At 38.9% G+C, this 20021-nt stretch overlaps 4 protein-coding genes across 8 annotated transcripts in view; 1 reads left to right on the top strand and 3 right to left on the bottom strand.

The window, feature by feature from the left end:
- The window catches only part of LOC115241878 (chromodomain-helicase-DNA-binding protein 7), a 29734-nt gene extending 17075 nt beyond the window's left edge, over positions 1 to 12659 (bottom strand). Inside the window, exons 1-4 of one of the 5 annotated variants that reach the window (XM_029817823.1) lie at positions 11800 to 12659; positions 3199 to 5936; positions 1849 to 2263; positions 1304 to 1633 (exon numbers count right to left, since the gene is read on the bottom strand). In XM_029817823.1, the coding sequence (XP_029673683.1) occupies positions 1304 to 1633; positions 1849 to 2263; positions 3199 to 5831 (3378 nt within the window). In that variant the 5' untranslated portion in view covers positions 5832 to 5936; positions 11800 to 12659. Of the gene's footprint in view, positions 1 to 1303; positions 1634 to 1848; positions 2264 to 3198; positions 5937 to 6481; positions 6669 to 7533; positions 7628 to 8540; positions 8829 to 11799 lie in introns of those variants that run through there. The other 4 variants (XM_029817819.1, XM_029817820.1, XM_029817821.1 and 1 more) reach the window with 4 other exon arrangements.
- Positions 12660 to 13805: 1146 nt separating this feature from the next.
- LOC115241869 (F-box/LRR-repeat protein 4) lies at positions 13806 to 17175 on the bottom strand. The gene is made up of 7 exons (XM_029817809.1): positions 16485 to 17175; positions 16256 to 16349; positions 15696 to 16155; positions 15415 to 15607; positions 14814 to 15174; positions 14369 to 14699; positions 13806 to 14239 (listed from the first exon to the last, which is right to left on the bottom strand). Exons 1-7 carry the CDS (start codon positions 16692 to 16694, stop codon positions 13918 to 13920), a joined length of 1971 nt encoding a protein of 656 aa, XP_029673669.1. The 5' UTR covers positions 16695 to 17175; the 3' UTR covers positions 13806 to 13917.
- On the top strand, positions 17167 to 18910 carry LOC115241873 (elongin-B). The gene is made up of 3 exons (XM_029817813.1): positions 17167 to 17344; positions 17446 to 17539; positions 17699 to 18910. The coding sequence occupies exons 1-3, from the start codon at positions 17342 to 17344 to the stop codon at positions 17953 to 17955; spliced, it is 354 nt and encodes a 117-aa protein (XP_029673673.1). The 5' UTR covers positions 17167 to 17341; the 3' UTR covers positions 17956 to 18910.
- Positions 18911 to 19074: 164 nt separating this feature from the next.
- LOC115241872 (esterase OVCA2) overlaps positions 19075 to 20021 on the bottom strand; it is a 1688-nt gene continuing 741 nt past the window's right edge. Inside the window, exons 2-5 of the mRNA XM_029817812.1 lie at positions 19825 to 19978; positions 19521 to 19712; positions 19304 to 19444; positions 19075 to 19216 (exon numbers count right to left, since the gene is read on the bottom strand). Of these exons, the coding sequence (XP_029673672.1) occupies positions 19083 to 19216; positions 19304 to 19444; positions 19521 to 19712; positions 19825 to 19978 (621 nt within the window). The 3' untranslated portion in view covers positions 19075 to 19082. The remainder of the gene's footprint in view (positions 19217 to 19303; positions 19445 to 19520; positions 19713 to 19824; positions 19979 to 20021) is intronic.

The following is a 20021-nucleotide window of genomic DNA, read 5'->3' as shown; positions in this document are numbered from 1 at the left end:
AAAATGGAGAACGAAAAGGTGCATTTGCGGCATGTAATGTTATATGAATTTCGGAAAGGCGTGAGTGTTGGGATTGCACAAAAAAATATTCAAACCGTTTATTTGGACCGCGCTCCTGCTCTCCGAACAGTCAAAAAGTGGTTTGGCAGATTTCGAAATGGTGATTTCAACATGGAGGATCAACCCCGCTCTGGACGGCCTTCTGGCATTGATGATGACATTGTGCATGCCTTAGTGGAAAGAAACCCAAGGATTACAACTGAGGATATTGCTGAGAGGCTGAACATCGATAATTCAACCGCTTTTCGTCATTTAAAAAAGCTTGGATACGTTTCCAAGCTTGATACATGGGTGCCGCATCTCCTGACTGAAAGGAATAAGCTAAACCGTATGACTGTGGGTCTTTCTCTTCTCGAGCGTAACAAAAAAGAGCCTTTTTTAGATCGAATGGTAACAGGCGATGAAAAGTGGATTCTCTACAAAAACGTACAGCGAAAGAGGACATGGAAAACAGCAGCTGAAGGAGCAGAACCCGTAAGCAAAGGCTGGCTTGCATCCGATGAAGGTGTTGCTGTGTGTTTGGTGGGATCGCAAGGGAATTATTTACTTTGAGCTGCTCCGACGCGGCGAAACAATCACGGCGGACAAGTACTGTGAGCAACTAACTAGACTCGCTGCAGCTATTCTAGAAAAACGTCCGATTTTGGCCAATCGAAAAGGCGTCATCTTCCACCACGACAATGCTAGGCCACACGTCGCTCAACAGACGTTGCGAAAACTGCAGGAGTTGCAATGGGAAATTCTGCAGCACCTGCCATATTCTCCAGATATTGCGCCTTCAGATTTTTATCTGTTCCGGTCTTTGCAGAATAGTTTAAATGGCAAGAATCTCAATTTCGAGGAAGCTGTCGAAAACCACCTTACAAACTTTTTTCAAGAAAAACCAAGTTCTTTCTTCAAAAATGGAATCGACAAGCTTATAGATCGTTGGAAAACCATTGTAGAAAAGAATGGAGACTATATAATTGATTAATAAAAGTGTTATCTCTAAAATATAATCTATTGAAGTTTATATTTAAATCGGGCACGAACTTATGCAATCACCTGATACATATTCTTGTTGTGTATTATTCTATTATGTATATATACTTCACGAAATATACAAACTACAAAAATTTGTTTCTGCAAGAGCTCATTGTGCTCATTTATTTTTATCACTTTAAAAATTGTGAAACTTAAAAAAAAAATATTTAATCAACTTTTTCTAAGTTAATAATCAATCGATCAATTTCGCGTCACCTACCTGCGGACTATCGACTACAGCAGCTGTAAACATCGGCGTCTGGAGTATACATTGCGGACCACCATTACACTGGTCATTCGTCTCGTGTTGCTGCAACGCCTGTAACTTCTCTTGCAGGGCAACAATCTTTTCCTGATTTTCCGAAGCCGGAGGCATGCAGTACAGTTCTTGCAACTGCTGTTGCAGAGCAGCTCGTTCTTGATGATGCGTGAGAGGAGCGCAGGACGTGCCAAAGCCACCCGTCGTGACTGGGGTTTGTGTAGGATTAGCCGGCATGCTATATATGTTCGGTATTGTGTTGCCGGTGATCATGTCGCCTCCAGGATGATACTATCATTCGAAAACATTTATGATGTTAATATTCATCATGTTGTAATTGATTATGTATAGAATATTATATGACATCATATCATAATTATTATATCACAGATCTATATCATTATTATATATAATATTGATGATTGATATATTACTCTAAATTATATATTATTAGAATATTATATTTGAACATATCGCGAGATGAATACTTTAAATATATTTAATACCTGATGCGGTGTTTGCGAATTTGGCACGGGAACCGCGGCTTGATGCGGCGGCAAAACTATACTGGCGGTTTGACTAACCGCGGGTATCTGCTGTGCGTTCAAATGCGCGGCGGGTACTTGCTGAGCGTTTTGATTTTGCATCTGAGATGCCTGATTCTGCATCGGTGGTGGTTGCAGCTGTGGAGGCATCTGAGATGGTATGAGCGGCGCGCTCGGTGGTATCTGCATACCAACCTGCTGAGGTTGCATATGAGATGCCTGCGCCTGCGGAGGTGTCGTCGTCGTTGATTGAGCCTGTTGCGTGATGCACGTCGGACCTTGCTGAGCCGCCGATTGTGCCAACTGCGGTGGCTGCGTCTGTGCCAGTGATTGAGCTTGCGGTTGTCCCAATTGGGGTTGCGATTGCCCTCCCAATTTAAACATCGGCGTCTGGAGTATACATTGCGGACCACCATTACACTGGTCATTCGTCTCGTGTTGCTGCAACGCCTGTAACTTCTCTTGCAGGGCAACAATCTTTTCCTGATTTTCCGAAGCCGGAGGCATGCAGTACAGTTCTTGCAACTGCTGTTGCAGAGCAGCTCGTTCTTGATGATGCGTGAGAGGAGCGCAGGACGTGCCAAAGCCACCCGTCGTGACTGGGGTTTGTGTAGGATTAGCCGGCATGCTATATATGTTCGGTATTGTGTTGCCGGTGATCATGTCGCCTCCAGGATGATACTATCATTCGAAAACATTTATGATGTTAATATTCATCATGTTGTAATTGATTATGTATAGAATATTATATGACATCATATCATAATTATTATATCACAGATCTATATCATTATTATATATAATATTGATGATTGATATATTACTCTAAATTATATATTATTAGAATATTATATTTGAACATATCGCGAGATGAATACTTTAAATATATTTAATACCTGATGCGGTGTTTGCGAATTTGGCACGGGAACCGCGGCTTGATGCGGCGGCAAAACTATACTGGCGGTTTGACTAACCGCGGGTATCTGCTGTGCGTTCAAATGCGCGGCGGGTACTTGCTGAGCGTTTTGATTTTGCATCTGAGATGCCTGATTCTGCATCGGTGGTGGTTGCAGCTGTGGAGGCATCTGAGATGGTATGAGCGGCGCGCTCGGTGGTATCTGCATACCAACCTGCTGAGGTTGCATATGAGATGCCTGCGCCTGCGGAGGTGTCGTCGTCGTTGATTGAGCCTGTTGCGTGATGCACGTCGGACCTTGCTGAGCCGCCGATTGTGCCAACTGCGGTGGCTGCGTCTGTGCCAGTGATTGAGCTTGCGGTTGTCCCAATTGGGGTTGCGATTGCCCTCCCAATTGAGACTGTGCTTGTCCCAATTGTGGTTGCGGTTGTCCCAATTGGGATTGAGGCGTTGGCGAGATTTGTTGCGGCTGTGCTTGATTCAATATAGGTTGTTGAGGTTGAGGAATCTGCAATTGTTGAGCGGGTGCAATCTGTTGCAGTTGTTGTTGCGATTGAGACTGAGGTATTTGCTGCTGTGGTTGCTGCAGCTGCTGGTTCATCTGAGCAGGTTGCGGCTGAATCATCTGTGACTGTTGCGGCGATTGTAGCTGCGGCTGAGAAGGAGCTATCGTTGCCTGAGCTGGAACTATTTGTGACTGAGCCAAATGAAGCTGCTGTACCGCTGGCTGCTGCACTGATTGCTGCTGTATTGGTTGCTGCGGAGGACAATTAATAGATTGCTGCTGTCCTATAACTTGTTGCGGATGTGTCGTACTACTTAAGGGCGATTGATGTACTTCTACACCTTGTTCTTGAGATTTCGTTTCGCATACACTCTGATTCTCGATACTAGAAACAGGATTTTGGATTGGCGCAACTGTTTGTTGTTGCTGTTGTTGTAACGATGTAGTCACATTTGTGCATTCCATATTTCCGCTTGTACTAGATACTGGAAGAGACTGCACCGTTTCAATCGAAGATATATTCGATGGCGTAGGTATATTTCCTGCTGTAGATGTATGATCTAAAGTTAATTGGTTCTGCGAGCTATTTTGTGCCGAGGTATCTACTTGCGGTGGACCGAGTTGTGCAGCTGCATCTATTTGTGAACCCTGCTGAATGCTCTGATGCAAAGAAGACTCAGGTTCCGGTTGCTTCGGGGCTTCGATCGGGTTTTGCACGATGTTCTCCGTTGTCGTCGCCGGTTCTCTCGTTGTCGTTGTACTCGTCGTTGTCGCCGTTTCCGCAACATTATGTACAGCAGCCTCCGGTCCATTAACGGGAAACATCGGAGCATTCTGTTCAGATACTATCGGCATCTGCTGAGGCTCAACGACACCGCTTCTGTCCTCGTTGACGCCGATATTCGGCCTGATTTGTGTCTGCTGTTGCTGTTGTTGCTGCGGATGCGATTGCCATTGAGTGGGCATCGGCATTCTAGGCCCCGCGACTTGAGCCGGCATCGGACTCTGCGCCGTCGATTGTTGTGGCAGAACACTTGGTGTCTGCGACATCGGCGGACGCGTTTGAAATTGATTGTACTGATCCGAAGTGGGAACGCTAGAATTTGAAACAGCGACTCCCGGCATCACCATCTGTTCGAGAGCCTGTAGAGTAGTCTGTTGCTGCTGCGACGACGGGTTCATTTGCATAGACGTGGGTGGACACGGAGACACCGACATCGCGTTAGATTGATTGCCCTGCTGATGAGGAAGCTGAACGTGAGGATGTGGCGACAGTGTAGGTTTGGCGGGCGACATGATGGGTCGAGGAGACATCTGCTGCTGCACCGCGGGCGGACGCGGGGACATTTGCGGCCGTGGTGACATCTGCGGCGACAATTGCGGGAACGCGGCACGATACTGAGGACTCGTCGAGTGCTTAGCCGTCGCTGCCGCGCCGAATTGTTGCGGAGGCGGCGCCGAGTGCTGCGGTTGATTGAACATCGAAGTAGCATGATGAGGATATTGAGGATCCATCGTCGGTTGTTGTTGCGCGTTCGGATGCTGAGGGGGATGCTGAGGATATTGTTGAGGATGAGACGGATGCGGTTGATGTGTCGGATGCGTCGGATGATGATGCGGCATTCTCGCTTGAGGCGCCTGCTGAGCCTGTTGTTGCTGATGAATAGCCGAGGCGAAACCGGGATAGCCGGGAGACGTCTGATACATTGCTGCTACCGAATTACCTTGTTGATAATGCTGTTGTCCGACTATATGCTGGTAGACACCACTGGTCGCGCCGGCTTGCATCGATTGGTGCAAAACTCCCATGTTGCCTATCATTCCTTGTTGACTACTGAAATGCTGCTGCTGCTGCTGCTGTTGCTGCTGCTGCTGTTGTTGCTGCATCTTTTGATTCATAACGCCAGCTTGGTCTTGCTGATGAGAATACTGCGGTGGCATATGTTGTCTGTACGTGCTAGGCTGCGGAGCCATTTGATTGTAATGTCTCTGCATTTGCGGGTATCCGCTTCCGTTACCCGGCCAACCTTGCTGACTGGGGTCAATACTCATGTTGGCTCTAGCCATCGAGTGTTGTTGCTCCATAGAGTACATATTGTCATTGTAGCTAGGATACTGAGCGCCGCTACCTGGATGAGGCCCTCTGTGCTGTTGCGGTGCAATGTTGCGGGTCTGATTTTGAAAGGCGCCTGGCACCATAGCACGCTGAGGTGTGGTGCCACTATCGAACGTGCCGAGATTTTGGTTAAACATACTGCGCTGCGACGGATTTTGCAATTGATTCGAGCTACCAAATTCAGATCCGCCGAATGAGGTTAATTTCTGTATCGGAGATTCTTGAGAAATGTTATAAGATTGATTAATGTAACTCCCTCCTCCATTAGGGCCAGAATTCAGACCGTCCCTGGACACCGCTACGGGATTATTCGCAGGCGCAGGATCGAAATGATCGTTCCCTCCGAGATCAGGAAGAGCCTCGAGCATCGAGCCACTGACATCTTCACCAAACAGATCGTAGTCCATGTCTACGCTGAAGGACTCTTCGTCCCCATTTCAGGTTTATGAGAATATTGTACGATCTCTTCTATAGCCAGTAACGTGCCCATGGTAAATACAAACTCTTGCTGCCTGAAATAATCAGAATTTTATATTTTACTTTACTTTTCCGGATAAGTTTTCGCGGTAATACATTAAGAATTCTTAGTGATTCTCTTCGTTGAAATGACATACGCCGAAGGGGAAAAGCTATACGCTTATGGTTAAATTTCTCATAATCGCCATAACTTTTCCCCCTCGGAATACATCTCAGGTTGCAACAATCCGTTATATATTTTTATATAAAAATCTTAAAATTATATATACAATATCCTATATGCATTAAAAACACATGCTACTACTAGAAAGATTTTCTAGAAAATTCTAGAAAGAGATATTAAACGAAAAATTAAGGGAAAAAAATCGATGTGCAAATGTATAAAAGCATATAAATAAAAGTAATCACAATATATTACATCATAATTGAGGCATAATAATTGAATGTATGTCATCTTTTATATGAGATATTTTGTAACGTCATTAGATTTTGATAGACACAAATATAATATAATTTCAAAGAAGATCACGAATGAAATATTCAAATTTTTCAGAAAAGAAAAGAGGGCTACGGTTTCTACCGGTTATAAGATTGCGATTTATCTTGCTGTTTCTCGAGCGATTCTCGAGCCTTATCTGATCCCGAGAGCCAAAACAGCCGACTTTGTAAAATGTCGTTCTACTTCTTTCATTCTTGTTTCACTCTCATTCTCGACCCGAACAATTTTCTGGAAGGTAAACAAGTTCCGATTATAAGATCACAGCCAATCCCGAGGAATAATCAAATCGGAAAACACTGTATTAATCTTTCCGCGAAGTCAAATGAAGAGAAAAAGAAAATACACGACGAACATAACGAGAAATGCTACTTTTATATTGTTGAACGCATTTAGTCAAGTTAACAACTTTTTTTTCTCAATGTACATATTCTTTTTCTCGGTATAAAGTTCAATGAACAACGCATATTATCGCATCGCGTGGTTAATACATATATATTTACAAAAATTATCGGATAAACTATTGAAGCCTGTTTCACGTATGACTCAATAATGATTATACTGTAATGATAATTACTACAATGTCTCTCAACGTCACGCGGAAATTTCTGACAAGTTCTTATATATTGGCTGATTTCTATGAAGAAAAGATTAGGATCTAAAACGTGACATCTAGAGAAATATCATATCACGGTGATGATGAACTGTTACCGAAACAATACTAATACACACACACATACACACGCGCGCGCGCGCAGATCATTATTACGAACACTATCGTGACTTTCTCGCGTACAACAATATGGCATTGCTCCGTTTCATAAATAAACGTTCCGTTGGAACATGACACTGACGAAAATCGGCGCGATATCGCCGATTGATATACATATACAATATCGAAGAAGCGAATACGAGAGAGAAAGGGGGAGAGGAAGAAAAAGAGAGAGGTATAAGAGATGAAACAAAAAATTGGAGCATCGTACAAACCAGATACACACTGACAAATACAGAGCAACGCACGATAGAGAAAGAAAAAGAGAGAGTGAGAGATAGATAGATAGATAGAGAGAGAGAGAGAGAGAGAAAGAGGAGAATGTTCTCGTGTCTCGGCGGAAAACGAACAAAAATACACTCACTCGGTGTATATGCGTGCGAGAGCGAGACAGACGAAGCGAACGGTCGAAACTGCACCGAACGAACGGCGGTAAAAAAAAAAAAAAAAAAAAAAAGGAGGCTCTGTGCTTTCTCTCTCTCTCTCTCTCTCTCTTTCTCCCTCACCGCGGCGGTTCACGCTCGGTTGTATTTCATCGTCGCGTCTTTAGAACCGTAAAAGTGGGAAGCGGCTCGATCGTAGGGTTATGGCATACGCTAAAATCGGCGTCGTCCACGAATTTCTCACAGAGAGACGAGCGTCCTTGGATCATTCACGCCGTTCACGATAACGATGACGACGAGGACGCAACGACAATGACGACGAGAGAGAGAGAAAGAGAGAGAGAGAGAGAGAGGAAGGAAGAGAGAAGAGAGAGAGAGAGAGAGAGAGAGAAAGGAAGAGAGGTAGAGCGCGACGCGGAGAGAGAGAAAGAGAGATAGATTTCCGTTCTGGGGCCACCGCGAGAGAGAATTCGTCGTTATCGCGCGGCCACCGCGACGCTCGATATTCCGACATCGGGTGGCAGCGCGTCACTCCGCGTCGCACTGTCTCTGTCCGCACAGAGCACTGTTTCCAGCAGTGGCCAGCCAGCCAGCCAGCCAGCCAGCCAGCCAAGCAGGCAGATGAGTGAGTGAGTGAGTGAGTGAGAGAGAGAGAGAGGGACAGTGCACTGCCGCTTCGCTCCCGTCTATGTCGTCTCGCGGCTAAGGAACGACGCTCCCGCTCAGGATCTCGGTACGGAAAAACCACCCTCGTACGCACCACACGATTTTTACTGACGACGACGGCGGCGGCGGCGACTGCGAGCGTGTGTCCGCGTAGACTCCAATCATTCCACATATCTATATGCATACATACGTATACCTCTCTTTCTCTCTCTCTCTCTCTTTCTCTTTTGCTCGCTCATTAAGTCTCACACAAATGATTCGCTCGCTCGCTCGCTCGCTTCGTCTCCCTCCCCACCACTCGCGGAGGTCCGTCTTCGCTTACCCTGTCCTGTCCCGTTCCAACACGGAGGAGGAGGCCAGAGCACCACCACTACTATGTTATCACTACTATATATATATCACTCTGTTCTTTTCGCGCACGTAAATGTACTCGTTTCCCGGAGTGTTGTCGCCGGTGTGTTACGGCCGAGAGAGCGAGCACCTCTATCGCAGAGGAAGGCACACGCGCGGCAGCGGCGGCAGGAGCACACCGCTCTCGCTCGACGCACCACCTGGCGGCGGGCGCATCTCCCGACCTCCCCCCTCTCTCCCCTCTTTCTCGCGCGCGCGCGGGCGCCCGCTCCGCGTTGCCGTGTCAGATGTATACGTTTGCGGGCCGGCTTGTCCCATGCACACGTGTATGTGTATATTGTGTACGTACGTATAGGCGCGCGCGGGCGCTTTCGGAAGGTGCACGGCAGCCCGAGGAGCGTAACTCGCTCGTAAATTGTTAGGTCTATCCGTTTTACCTGTATTTTCCCGCACTCAAAACGAGATGAATATATCCGGGCTCCTCCCCTCTTCGAGAAAGAGAGGGAAAATATAGGAAGCGTAGGTAGATAAAACGAATGGATCTAACAGGCCCGTTACAGATCCGCTCCGTCTTACCTGCTCCTTCCTTTGACGCTTATTGCGGTGAATTTAACAATGAAGTGTATATATATACACTTGGGATTTGGAAAGAATAAAAATTCGAGAAAGGAAACAGAGCCAACTTTCCATACCTTTTGTTTCTTTCCATTGTCAAATTTTCTCTCGACATTCCTATCTTTTTTTTCGTCATCTTGTATACAGATACACATACATATGTGCATATATGGCGTGTCTGATTATATGTTTATTGCTTATGTCCGATTTTAAATACGAAGGGAAAGTGTAATAAAATAAGAACAGGCCTGCTGTGTCCCTTCCCTTTATCGCCGATCGCGTTTTCCGCAAACGTGTTAATCGCCCACGAACACTGACAATACCTAGATGCATGCGGAGATGACGAAAAAGAAAGTCTGCCTATCTTCACATGTATTCGAATTATAGTCTATCAAAGAGACGATCGCATATTGAAAATTGTCTCTCGCGCCAAATATTTATCTCATTTCTCGTCACTTGGAGCTAACTTCAATTACATAAAGTTCCCTATAATTATATCAATTGGAGTGAAAATCACGCATAAACACAATGTCATATGATTAGCTGTCAAATAGAAAAAATTTCAGAGACGATCGCATATTGAAAATCGTCCCTGGCGCCCAATATGTACCTCATTCGTCACTTGGAGCTAACTTCAATTACATAAAGTTCCCTATAGCTATAACAATTGGAATAAAAATCACACATAAACGCAATGTCATATGATTAGCTATCAAATAAAAAAATTTTCAGAGACGATCGCATATTGAAAATCGTCTCTTGCGTCCAATATATACCTCATTCCTCGTCACTTGGAGCTAACTTCAATTACATAAAGTTCCCTATAGCTATATCAATTAGAGTAAAAATCACGCGTAAACAATGTCAAACAATTAGCTGTCAAATAGAAAAATTTTCAGCGTTTCAAAAATTCTTTATTCAATAGCAAATTGCGTGACATTGTGTCCATCTGTTTTTTTTTTTTTTTTTTTTTGTTCCTGAAAAGTTTCCATTACTACCAAAAAGACCCAAACAAACGAGAGTGCAGTTTTTACTCTAGCTCGACTGAAGTTTGAAACAAAATGTGATAAATAAAATGAAACAATCGTATAATAATGAAGTTTGTCATTATCGTGATTATATCAATGGAAAATTCTAATTATAACACGTTGCTTAGCGGAAATGTGAATAAAAATAGAACGAGACTTGCAAACACTTGCGCGAACTCTCTTTATGACGGATAAATTTACGTGCACACCATATATGTGTGTTGTGTACGTATCATGTACTATGTATCTGGTGTACGAAGTCGTGCGAATTTAGTGAAAGGATAGTCGGTAACGGTGCGAGAAAGAGATAAAGAGAGAGAAGATGAAGAAGAAAAAAAAAAGAAGAAGACAGAGAAAGACGGCGAGAAGAACGGACGCGAATCACACTGGCAACCTATCGAGTATTCAATATCGCGGTAAAGGCGCACCGCGCAATTGGTAGCGGCAAGACAGGAGTCGAAATTACGCGAGAAAGAGGACCAATCAGATTTTAGCTTACATAAAGTCCGGATAGCCGCGCGTAGGATATTCGATTAACCAATCGTATTCCGCAGGTATCGATTCGAATACATCTCTCGATGTGTGCCTGACGCTCAAATGGCAGCCGTATGTGACGGACGAATGCAGAGGGATCATATATATATGTATACACACATGTATATACGACGCGATTTCAAATCCCTCGTCCCATAACGGTCCCAAATTCGACAATTGCTTTCAAGAGGCCTCATATATCTCCCGGTGTTTAAAAGAGAAAGCAGCGTCATTTTCGGAGGGAAACGAGCAATTTTTCGTTGTGCTAAACATTCTTAATTAAAAAAATATTCTATCTTTCTCTCAACTGCAAAGAGATATATTACATATGTAAAAAAAAACCTGTCCTCGAAAATCCACGAGGAATTGTCGCTTATAAACCGACTTGAAGAAGTCTTTCAAAGAGACATGCAATAAAAATTTGATTGATTCATGTATAAAAATAATGGATTCATAAGAATCTTATATATAAATAGATGTGCATTTTGCATATTAATATATCTCATTTAAGATAATCGTTGTTATTACAATTGTGCAGAATCGCTCTTAAAAAAGCAAGCAATATCACTTATTCGCACTGTTTGTGTGCAACACGAAAAGGTCGGTAATTTGTCAAATTTGCGCGAAAATAAATTTTGCTACAGCTAAAAGAAAAAAATGAATAAAATTTGACTATTGTAACTCTGTAAGAGATGACATAAATGACGTAGAAGCGTCGAATGCAGGTGGATGACCTCTGTTAAACAAAATAAACAAATCGATTGTGCATGTCCGATCGTCTGTCAAGGGACGAGTCTCGAAAGGTCTGTTCTTCTTGGTGTTTGCATCGTGTTAAACTTCGCGAAATGAAGCGAATGCATATGCATATCTAGAAGGAATAAGGTTATACATAGATTGATAGAATTCGACCGATACATTATTAAGAAAAAAAAAAAAAAAAAAAAAAAAAAAAATGCTGACTCCAAAAGAACAGACCTGATTCATCGGAGATGGATGAATCGCGCGACCGAATCGACGATTTATTCCCGATAAATGATCGATAGAAGGACTCACAATTGTACGAACGGCGATCCCATCTCCCTTTTCCGAGGTCCATCTAAAGAAAACCGAGAGAAAAAAAACAGGTAGATGCGAGGAAGGGGAGGGGGAGGAGGAGAAGCAGTGACGGAGAGAACGAGAGGGAGGCTACTACACGAATGTTCGCTCAATCGTTATCTCGGTGTCCATTTTGTTTGGTTTAATTACTGAAGAGACGTCGGTGGTAGTGATGATGATGATGGTGGTGGTGGTGATGGTGCTGCTGCCGTGGGTTACGTTGACACAACACGACGACAGCCCTTCGATAGGTAGCTGCTGTTTTGCTTACTGCCTCCGTGCAGGATCGGCAGACATCGAGAAACGATTACACATGCACAGAGAATCACATACACAGAGATAGGGAGGGAGGGAGAGAGAGAGAGATAGAGAGAGAGCACACACGAAAGAGAATCGTTGACGCATAAAAAAAAATGCGCGAATTAAATGAACGAACGACGTTGCGAGACACTTTCTTCGCGACGACACGCACTTTCCATAAACATCTCGCGCTATCTCTCGTATCAATCGGTCCGATCTGACGGTAACCTAGTTCCTATGTAGAGAGACAGACAACGATGGTATCCCGTGCCCTGTGCCACCACGATCGTTTTTTCCCATTCACTCCGATTTCGCGTGCGTTCGTACGTAATGTACAATAACGTCGTGTCGTTCACCAGAAGCTTTCGCGCACTCTTCACTCTTCGCTGCCACTTTCCGTACGTCCATCCGTTCGACGACACACACGCGCGATGATGATCACCGTCGTCGTCGTCGTCGTCGTCGTCGATCGTCCCGTCGTCGTCGTCGTTGTCGCCGGGCGACACCAGTGCCGCTGACTCTGTCGTGAAAAATGGCGTGAAAATTACGACCCCCTCGCCGGATCTCTCGCGCGTCATTAATGGCCGCTCGCTCGCTTGTCCATCTCTGTGATTGGTCTTTCCAATGGAAACGGATATGTCGCGCGTTTTTCTGGAAAATTACAATTCTCATTTGGCGCGACCGATATTTTTTTATATGACAGAAGAAAAAACTGATTCTTCGAGATCGATCAAAAATGGATTATGAGAGAGAGAGAGAGAGAGAGAGAGAGAGAGAGAGAGAGCGAGAAATAAGTGTGTGTGTGTGTGTGTATATATAGACACACACACACACACACACTTTTTTAGAATCATAAACAGCGCAAGTTTTATGCACAAATTTTTAATAAATACAAAAATATATTTAGTAAAATAAATTTGTTATAAATTATAAAGTTGACAAATTTACAGAAAAACTGGATAAGATATATAAGAATGCATTTGTTGTATTCTATATAACATTTAAACAATTTTAGTTTTTTTGCTTTACTTTTACACTTACTTTTCTTGTAGCTTACTAATTTACAGTTAATTGAATCACATATCAATTTGAGTGTATTGTCATTTACATCAATACAAATTTATTTGTACTTAGAGATATTTGCAGGGTTTGGTAGTAACTAGTTAAAAAGTTAAAAGTTAAGTTAAAAGGTTGAAAAGTTAATAACTTTTAATTTAACTTAGTTAATTTTGAACGTGTTAACTTTTTACTTAAACTAATTATTTTTACATGCATTAACGTTAACTTAATTTTTTTTATACAAGTTAAAATTTTGTATTTTTGAAAGTCGGAAATTATCTATTTGTTAATAATTATAATAACATAAGACTAGTACCATTAAAACGTGTGTTCGTAAAATACAATACAACGATACCATCCTCGGCGCACGTAGAGCGTATGTTTAATGCAGGTGGTTTAGTATATGCGATGACTTAAGAGAAAAAATGACAGATTATAATTTTGAGATGACACTTTTATTAAAATTTAATAAATATTTTAAAATTGTTTTAATTTATTGTTAGAGTATCTACCTAACTATCTAACTTTAAACTTTTAACTTATTGTTAGTTAAAAGAAAAAGAAAAACTTATCCAATCCTGGATATTTGTGGCTTGATACTAATATTTACAATACAAATCTTGTATTTATATGATATTTTAATTTCATACTTTTGAACTCTTTTTTTGAGTCTGTTTTGTACATTGAATTCTCAGTATCCTACATTAAATCCTACCATCAATAATAGTCTATTATTCTCTTAATAGCTACATGTGGGTACTCTTGTCGCAACTTCTTGATGTAGAAATTATTGATGTTGTCACAAAAACTGAGATCCATCAATTCCAATTTGGGGCAACTTGACAAAATATCATAACATATCTCTGGTGTCAGAAATAGCGCGCCTAATAAGTCCAATTGTTTTAAGTGTTTACATTGTGTCAGTCCTTTCAAATCGCGATCTGTGAGTCCACGAAAAGTGGCCAAAAAGATCTTCTCCAAGAGTTGACAAGAAGAGAACAATTTAACCAAGGTTTCACCATGACCAGATGTGCTACCACTATATAAGAGAAACGAAAACTACATTATTATAGCCTCTTATAAAGAAATAATGCAGTTTTCAAGTGCATGCAAGAAAAATTTTAATAAAGAATTTGGTAATAATTGTCTGAGAAATTATAATACACACCACCAACTGAAATCCACTTCTCGTAGATTCTTACAAGCAGCCAGAGCATTAATACCTTGCGATGTAAGAGTCTGTGCCTTCCAAAAATCTATACTTTCCAAATCCGGACACGATCTTCCCAATTCCATTGCGATTACGTCTATATTTATATTGTCTTGAAACGTTCCTGCTATATTTAAATGACGCAACCATCGATTCTTCTGCAGTATTTTACATAAAGTATCAGTTTTTATAAATGTTCTGTAAAGATCTAAACGCTCCAGAAATTCAAGGTTCTCGAGATACTCGAAACCCCAATCTTGTATGCCCTGACAATTGCGTAAGCATAATTCTAAAAAAAAAAAAAAAAAGAAATATGTGTATATATATATATATATATTGTATATTTCTTATCTGTATTAATTATTTGGCTGTATAATCACGGCAATCACATTTATATACATACCTTTCAAATTTTTACATGTTATCGATATTTGGTAAATGGTAGAATCGTCAACAGTTTTGCAACAGTTTAATCGTAAATGCGTTAGAAGACTGCCACAATCACTAAGAAATATTTTAATACATGTAGTAGAAAACATATCATGGTTACCACACCACGAAAGATCCAATTTTTGTAAATATTTACATCTAAGCAATAAGTTATCCAATGTACATGTATTAAAAGAATGCCAATATGGTTTTAAGTTTAAACTTGTATAGAGTAAAGGATCTAGTGCCAAGTTATAGAAGTACTTATTTACTCTGGACATGCGATATAGCGATCTCAAATCTAAATTTTTCAATATTTTTAACATTGTTTCAATCTGCAAAAAAAAATTGTAAAACCTTATTGAATGAGATAAACAATTAATGAATATCATAAACAATAAGTATTAGTTGCTTTCCATTTACATCAAAACTCAGATAATTCTCACTTGCGTTCTCTCTCACTCGCATGTATGCTACGTGCGAGCGAGAGAGAACGCAAGTGAGAATTATCTGAGTTTTGATGTAAATGGAAAGCAACTATTACTATACAAAGGAGATTAAGAAAAAGACTTTACAGAAAGCATAGAAAAATTGCCACATAATTCCTTGGGTTCATTTGAAGAAGCTTCAATATTATTCGTAAATCTTGGTAAATCTTTTATTAAAAATTGTTGCATCTTATTTAATCCTTCTTCAATAGGTGGTACAGAATGATAAAGTTGTTCCAAGCCAAATATTAGAATGCTCTTAAGATTGTCAATTATATTACTGCAAATAAATATTTTAAAATAAATTTGCTTTCATTATTACATAAATAAAAGAATTTAATATCACATAATATCAACAATTATAATACCTTTCATACGTAGTATAATATTCATCCAATATTGCTTTCAGATTCTTTATGCTCTCTTGTGTATTTTCATAATGTGGTGTTAAATTATCATTTGGAATATTGTTGAAACTATGACCATAAATTGTATCTTGTAGTATATCAGATAAGCTCTGTTTGTTTGATGGATCTTTGGGAAACATCATTTTTGATGTACCAATAAGCGACACAGCATCCAATTCTGTGTAATAGTCCAGTAAGCTATGGTTAAATTCTAGCCTTAACATTTTGGTTTTGAAATTACACAATCGTAAAGGCGGAGAGAATAATCGTGATTGCTGGGTTACAATTTGAGGTGGTCTGCTCCATAATTGAAACCATTGGCCATAACAATCTTGTGCCCAGATAGCAATTACACTTCCAGGATTATATAATTCATATATAGAAACTCTAATTGGATATACTGGCTCACGATATTCAATATCTTCAAGTCCCATATAAAATAACAAAATAATTATAATCTTGCCAATATATAAATATATCTTTTTTCCTTTTACTATTATCATTAAATATATTTTGTATACCAATATAATCTTGGCTCACAACATCTGGATTATTCTGTGGCATATAATCAATTGATCTTGAAGGTGCTTTATCCCACCATAATCCATAAGTTCTCTACATGAAAAAATAAATTTATTAAGTCTCAAATACTATGAATCTTATTAAGATTATAATATTAGTTGCACACACATACATACATACACAATTATTTTGCCAGGATAATAAAAGTTAAAATCAGGAAATACATACCATGGCAAATGCCTGTGGAAAATCTCCGTACTCTGGAAACTTGCTAGGTGGTCCAATTATATTATGAGCAGTATAAGATATACTGATATTATTGCCATATTGAGAACTAAAGCTATAAACATTATATACAAACTGCTCTGTGACATCGAACTTTGATCCATTGAGTTCTTTCTTTGATATTTCTCTATTTTTATCATAATGAGACATCATGTCTCAAGATATTAATTTTATAATAATAATATTAAAAATATATATAATGTTATTATATATACCAGTTACATAATTATATTGCAATTATACAATTATATTATATAATTGTATATATGATATATAACGCTCAGGTTTTATAAAAAAACACAATGTGTGTTGTGTTTTCTACTATAAAGAAACACGATAAACTTAATCCAAATATGATATATATAGACTGTTTGATATCTCATGCCCACGAGATATGTATATACAATACATACAAATTACGTTTTTAAAGGGCCGTCTATTAATGAAGGTAATAATAAAATGACAAATTTTATTGGCTAAGTCATGTTATTACTATTTTCTCACTAAATGTCAGCGCCAATGATAAGCATCCGCTTGGACAATCATCATATGACGTATTGGATTGCACGTTTTCGACCACGTGATCAATCTTGACAGACGACAGACTCGCGCTGAGCACTTGTAAGTGTCTAACTTCAGGTGAGAAGATATATACATGCGGCCTCTCTGATATATCTTTGACCTGAAGGTCTGCTAGTAAACATAACATAACTTTAGAGGCAATATAGATAAATTTCGTATTCTAAAAGGAATATATTAATTAATCTTAGTGTTATTAGGTGTATATAATTAGGCTCACAATGGTAAGTTTTTGGCTTATTACTGACGTCTTATTTGCTTGACAAATACTCCATGTTCCCGAGCCAGCTAACCTTCGAAGGCACTTCTGTCGTTTTCGTTGCAGGATGTATTTTTAATGATCAGGCGAAAGAAAATGACAATATTTACCGACGCGAAAGATGACACCACAGTTCTCGAGCTTAAGAAAATGATTGAAGGTAAGGCATGTTTAAAAAAGAAAAAAAAAATACGTGAGAATATAACGATGAATCATTCGTCGATATATTGCATGCTCTTATGTTATTTCGTTAACACGATTACTTTTGATATAATGAGATTAACTCAAGCTATTGGTTTTTTTTCTTTTGCTGTTACAGGTATACTAAAAGTACCACCGGCAAATCAACAATTATTTAATAAAGATTATCTTCCAATGTCTGATAACAAGGCATTACAAGATTACGGATTGACATCGTTAACTGCAAAGGCACAATGTCCTGCATTAGTCGGTTTAGCTTTACGTCAATCAGATGGTCAATTTGAACCTTTGGAAATGACACCGTTTTCATTACCGCCGGATCTCCCCGATGTTATGAAATCCCAAGAAAATAATGGACAGGAGCAATCTCCTTGAAATAATGCGTATGACATTGCACCAATTGACGATGAAGTTTTGTGTTCTATACAACTTAGTAATCGTCAGGGCAGCTCTGAATGGTAAAACGAGAGAAAATCTTATGTACCATGTACTATGTGAATATTAGAATGTGAATATCATGGTGTCAAGAGAGAGCACCATATGAATATTAGATACGTACAATTTTATACAGATGTTCAGAGCGGCAAAATTTTTTAATATTTAATCTAATGAGGATGCAATGTAGTCACACAATCTTCAGTTTTGTAATGACATGTGGCAAGTACTAATTTGTACTTGATTATTAGACTGAAGGTGATAATAAAACTAAAAAAGAATCATGCTCACACTCTACAACGTGCGTTAAACCAAATTTATATAGATATGAAATTATACATAAGTGTTTTGTTATAATCAGAATGCGAGAATAAATACCTCAGCTTATATTTAATTTACAGACATATAGCTTAAATACTTTAAAATAATTTTTAATATCTTTAAAAACGAATATTATATATTTTCATTCATCTACGCTTTATTTAACTGGCTATATATATATATATATATATATATCTCCTTGTATCACAGGGAAAACTAAAATAAATTCAGTTTCATAAGATAATAAATAATGTGTATAAACAGTTTTTTATTTAACATGCAAAAAGTTATTTATGATATTTTTAAAATTATTATTATTATAATCGGAAGGCATAATGACATAAGGCTGATTGGATCTGAGTTGACATAAGGTATACAATTATTATAAATGTAAAATATAATGCTCCAATGAATGTGTTTTTAATTCTATAATATTGTATATCTTATTAGAACTGTTATGTAACTTATATTTAGTTTTATAATTATTAGCCACACAATTATATAACTATATGTTACATAAGATATGTAACAATGCAAATATCACGCTAAGCAGCAGTAAAAAAAAAAAAAAAAATATATTGTACATGATTACATACGTTTATATTCAATATTCAAAAAATTCTCCTGTGCATGTTCACATTTATCCACTAATCATGTATATTTACACATTCAAAATTCGTTCACACAACTGAATCGTATACTATCAGCAAAATAATTATGAATTTAATAATAAAATTATTAATTGCTTATAGATTTTTATTTGCTAGCATTTCCATTATAAAATCCCTGTAGATATCTTTCTTACTTGGTACATAATGGCCACCTCCGTGCCGTATCTCTTTCTTGTTTGGAAAAAGACAACTAATATGTTCTGTCATTGCTACAATAAATGATCAAATTAATATGATATTTAATATAATTTTTATTCAATACTATAACTAAATTATATTAAATTGTAATTTCATACCTGTTGGAATGACTTGATCATTCTCTCCATAAATATGTAAGGAAGGTACATTTATCTTTTCATCATAATATTTTGCATGAGGTGCACATAGTGACTTAAATCCAGATATCATAATAGCAAAATTAAATTCAATCTGTAATACTATGAAAAGATAAACAATCATATATACATATATATATATCTTTTTTTAATTTTTACTGTGTATTATTTTCCTTACTTTTTCTCTTCATAGCACATAGTATACTGACAAAAGCAGCTCCTTGTGAGAAACCTAATATACCATCAAAGGGACCCTGTTCTGTGAATATCTTTTCTATCAAAGCTATACTCTCATCAAATCCTACACATAATTCACTAGGTACTGTTGCTTTAAATACATGATCCTCTGTGTTAAACCACCATCCGTACCCTGTAATTCATATACATATAGATATTGCTAGCACTTATTAAATGATATATAAATAATAATATTAAAAGTTTTGCAATTGATTGTATTTAAACACTTTTTACGTAACTCACACCATTTTCATCTATATTCTCTTCATTATTTGATGGAACTTTATGTGGTGCTCTTATAAATGTAAAATCTATTTCTTTTTTAAATCCCTTCCTTAACGATCCCAACTTGGCGCTAAAGATTACATCAGATTGCATATATCCATGTAATGCTAATATCTAAAAAATAAAAAAAGTATAAATATTCTACAATATATATATA

The sequence above is a fragment of the Formica exsecta genome, unplaced genomic scaffold (genome assembly GCF_003651465.1).
Source record: "Formica exsecta isolate Colony F162 unplaced genomic scaffold, ASM365146v1 scaffold526, whole genome shotgun sequence".
NCBI lineage: Eukaryota > Metazoa > Arthropoda > Insecta > Hymenoptera > Formicidae > Formica > Formica exsecta.
Note: the sequence above shows the minus strand (reverse complement) of the source record. Positions and strands in the feature narration are given on the sequence as shown.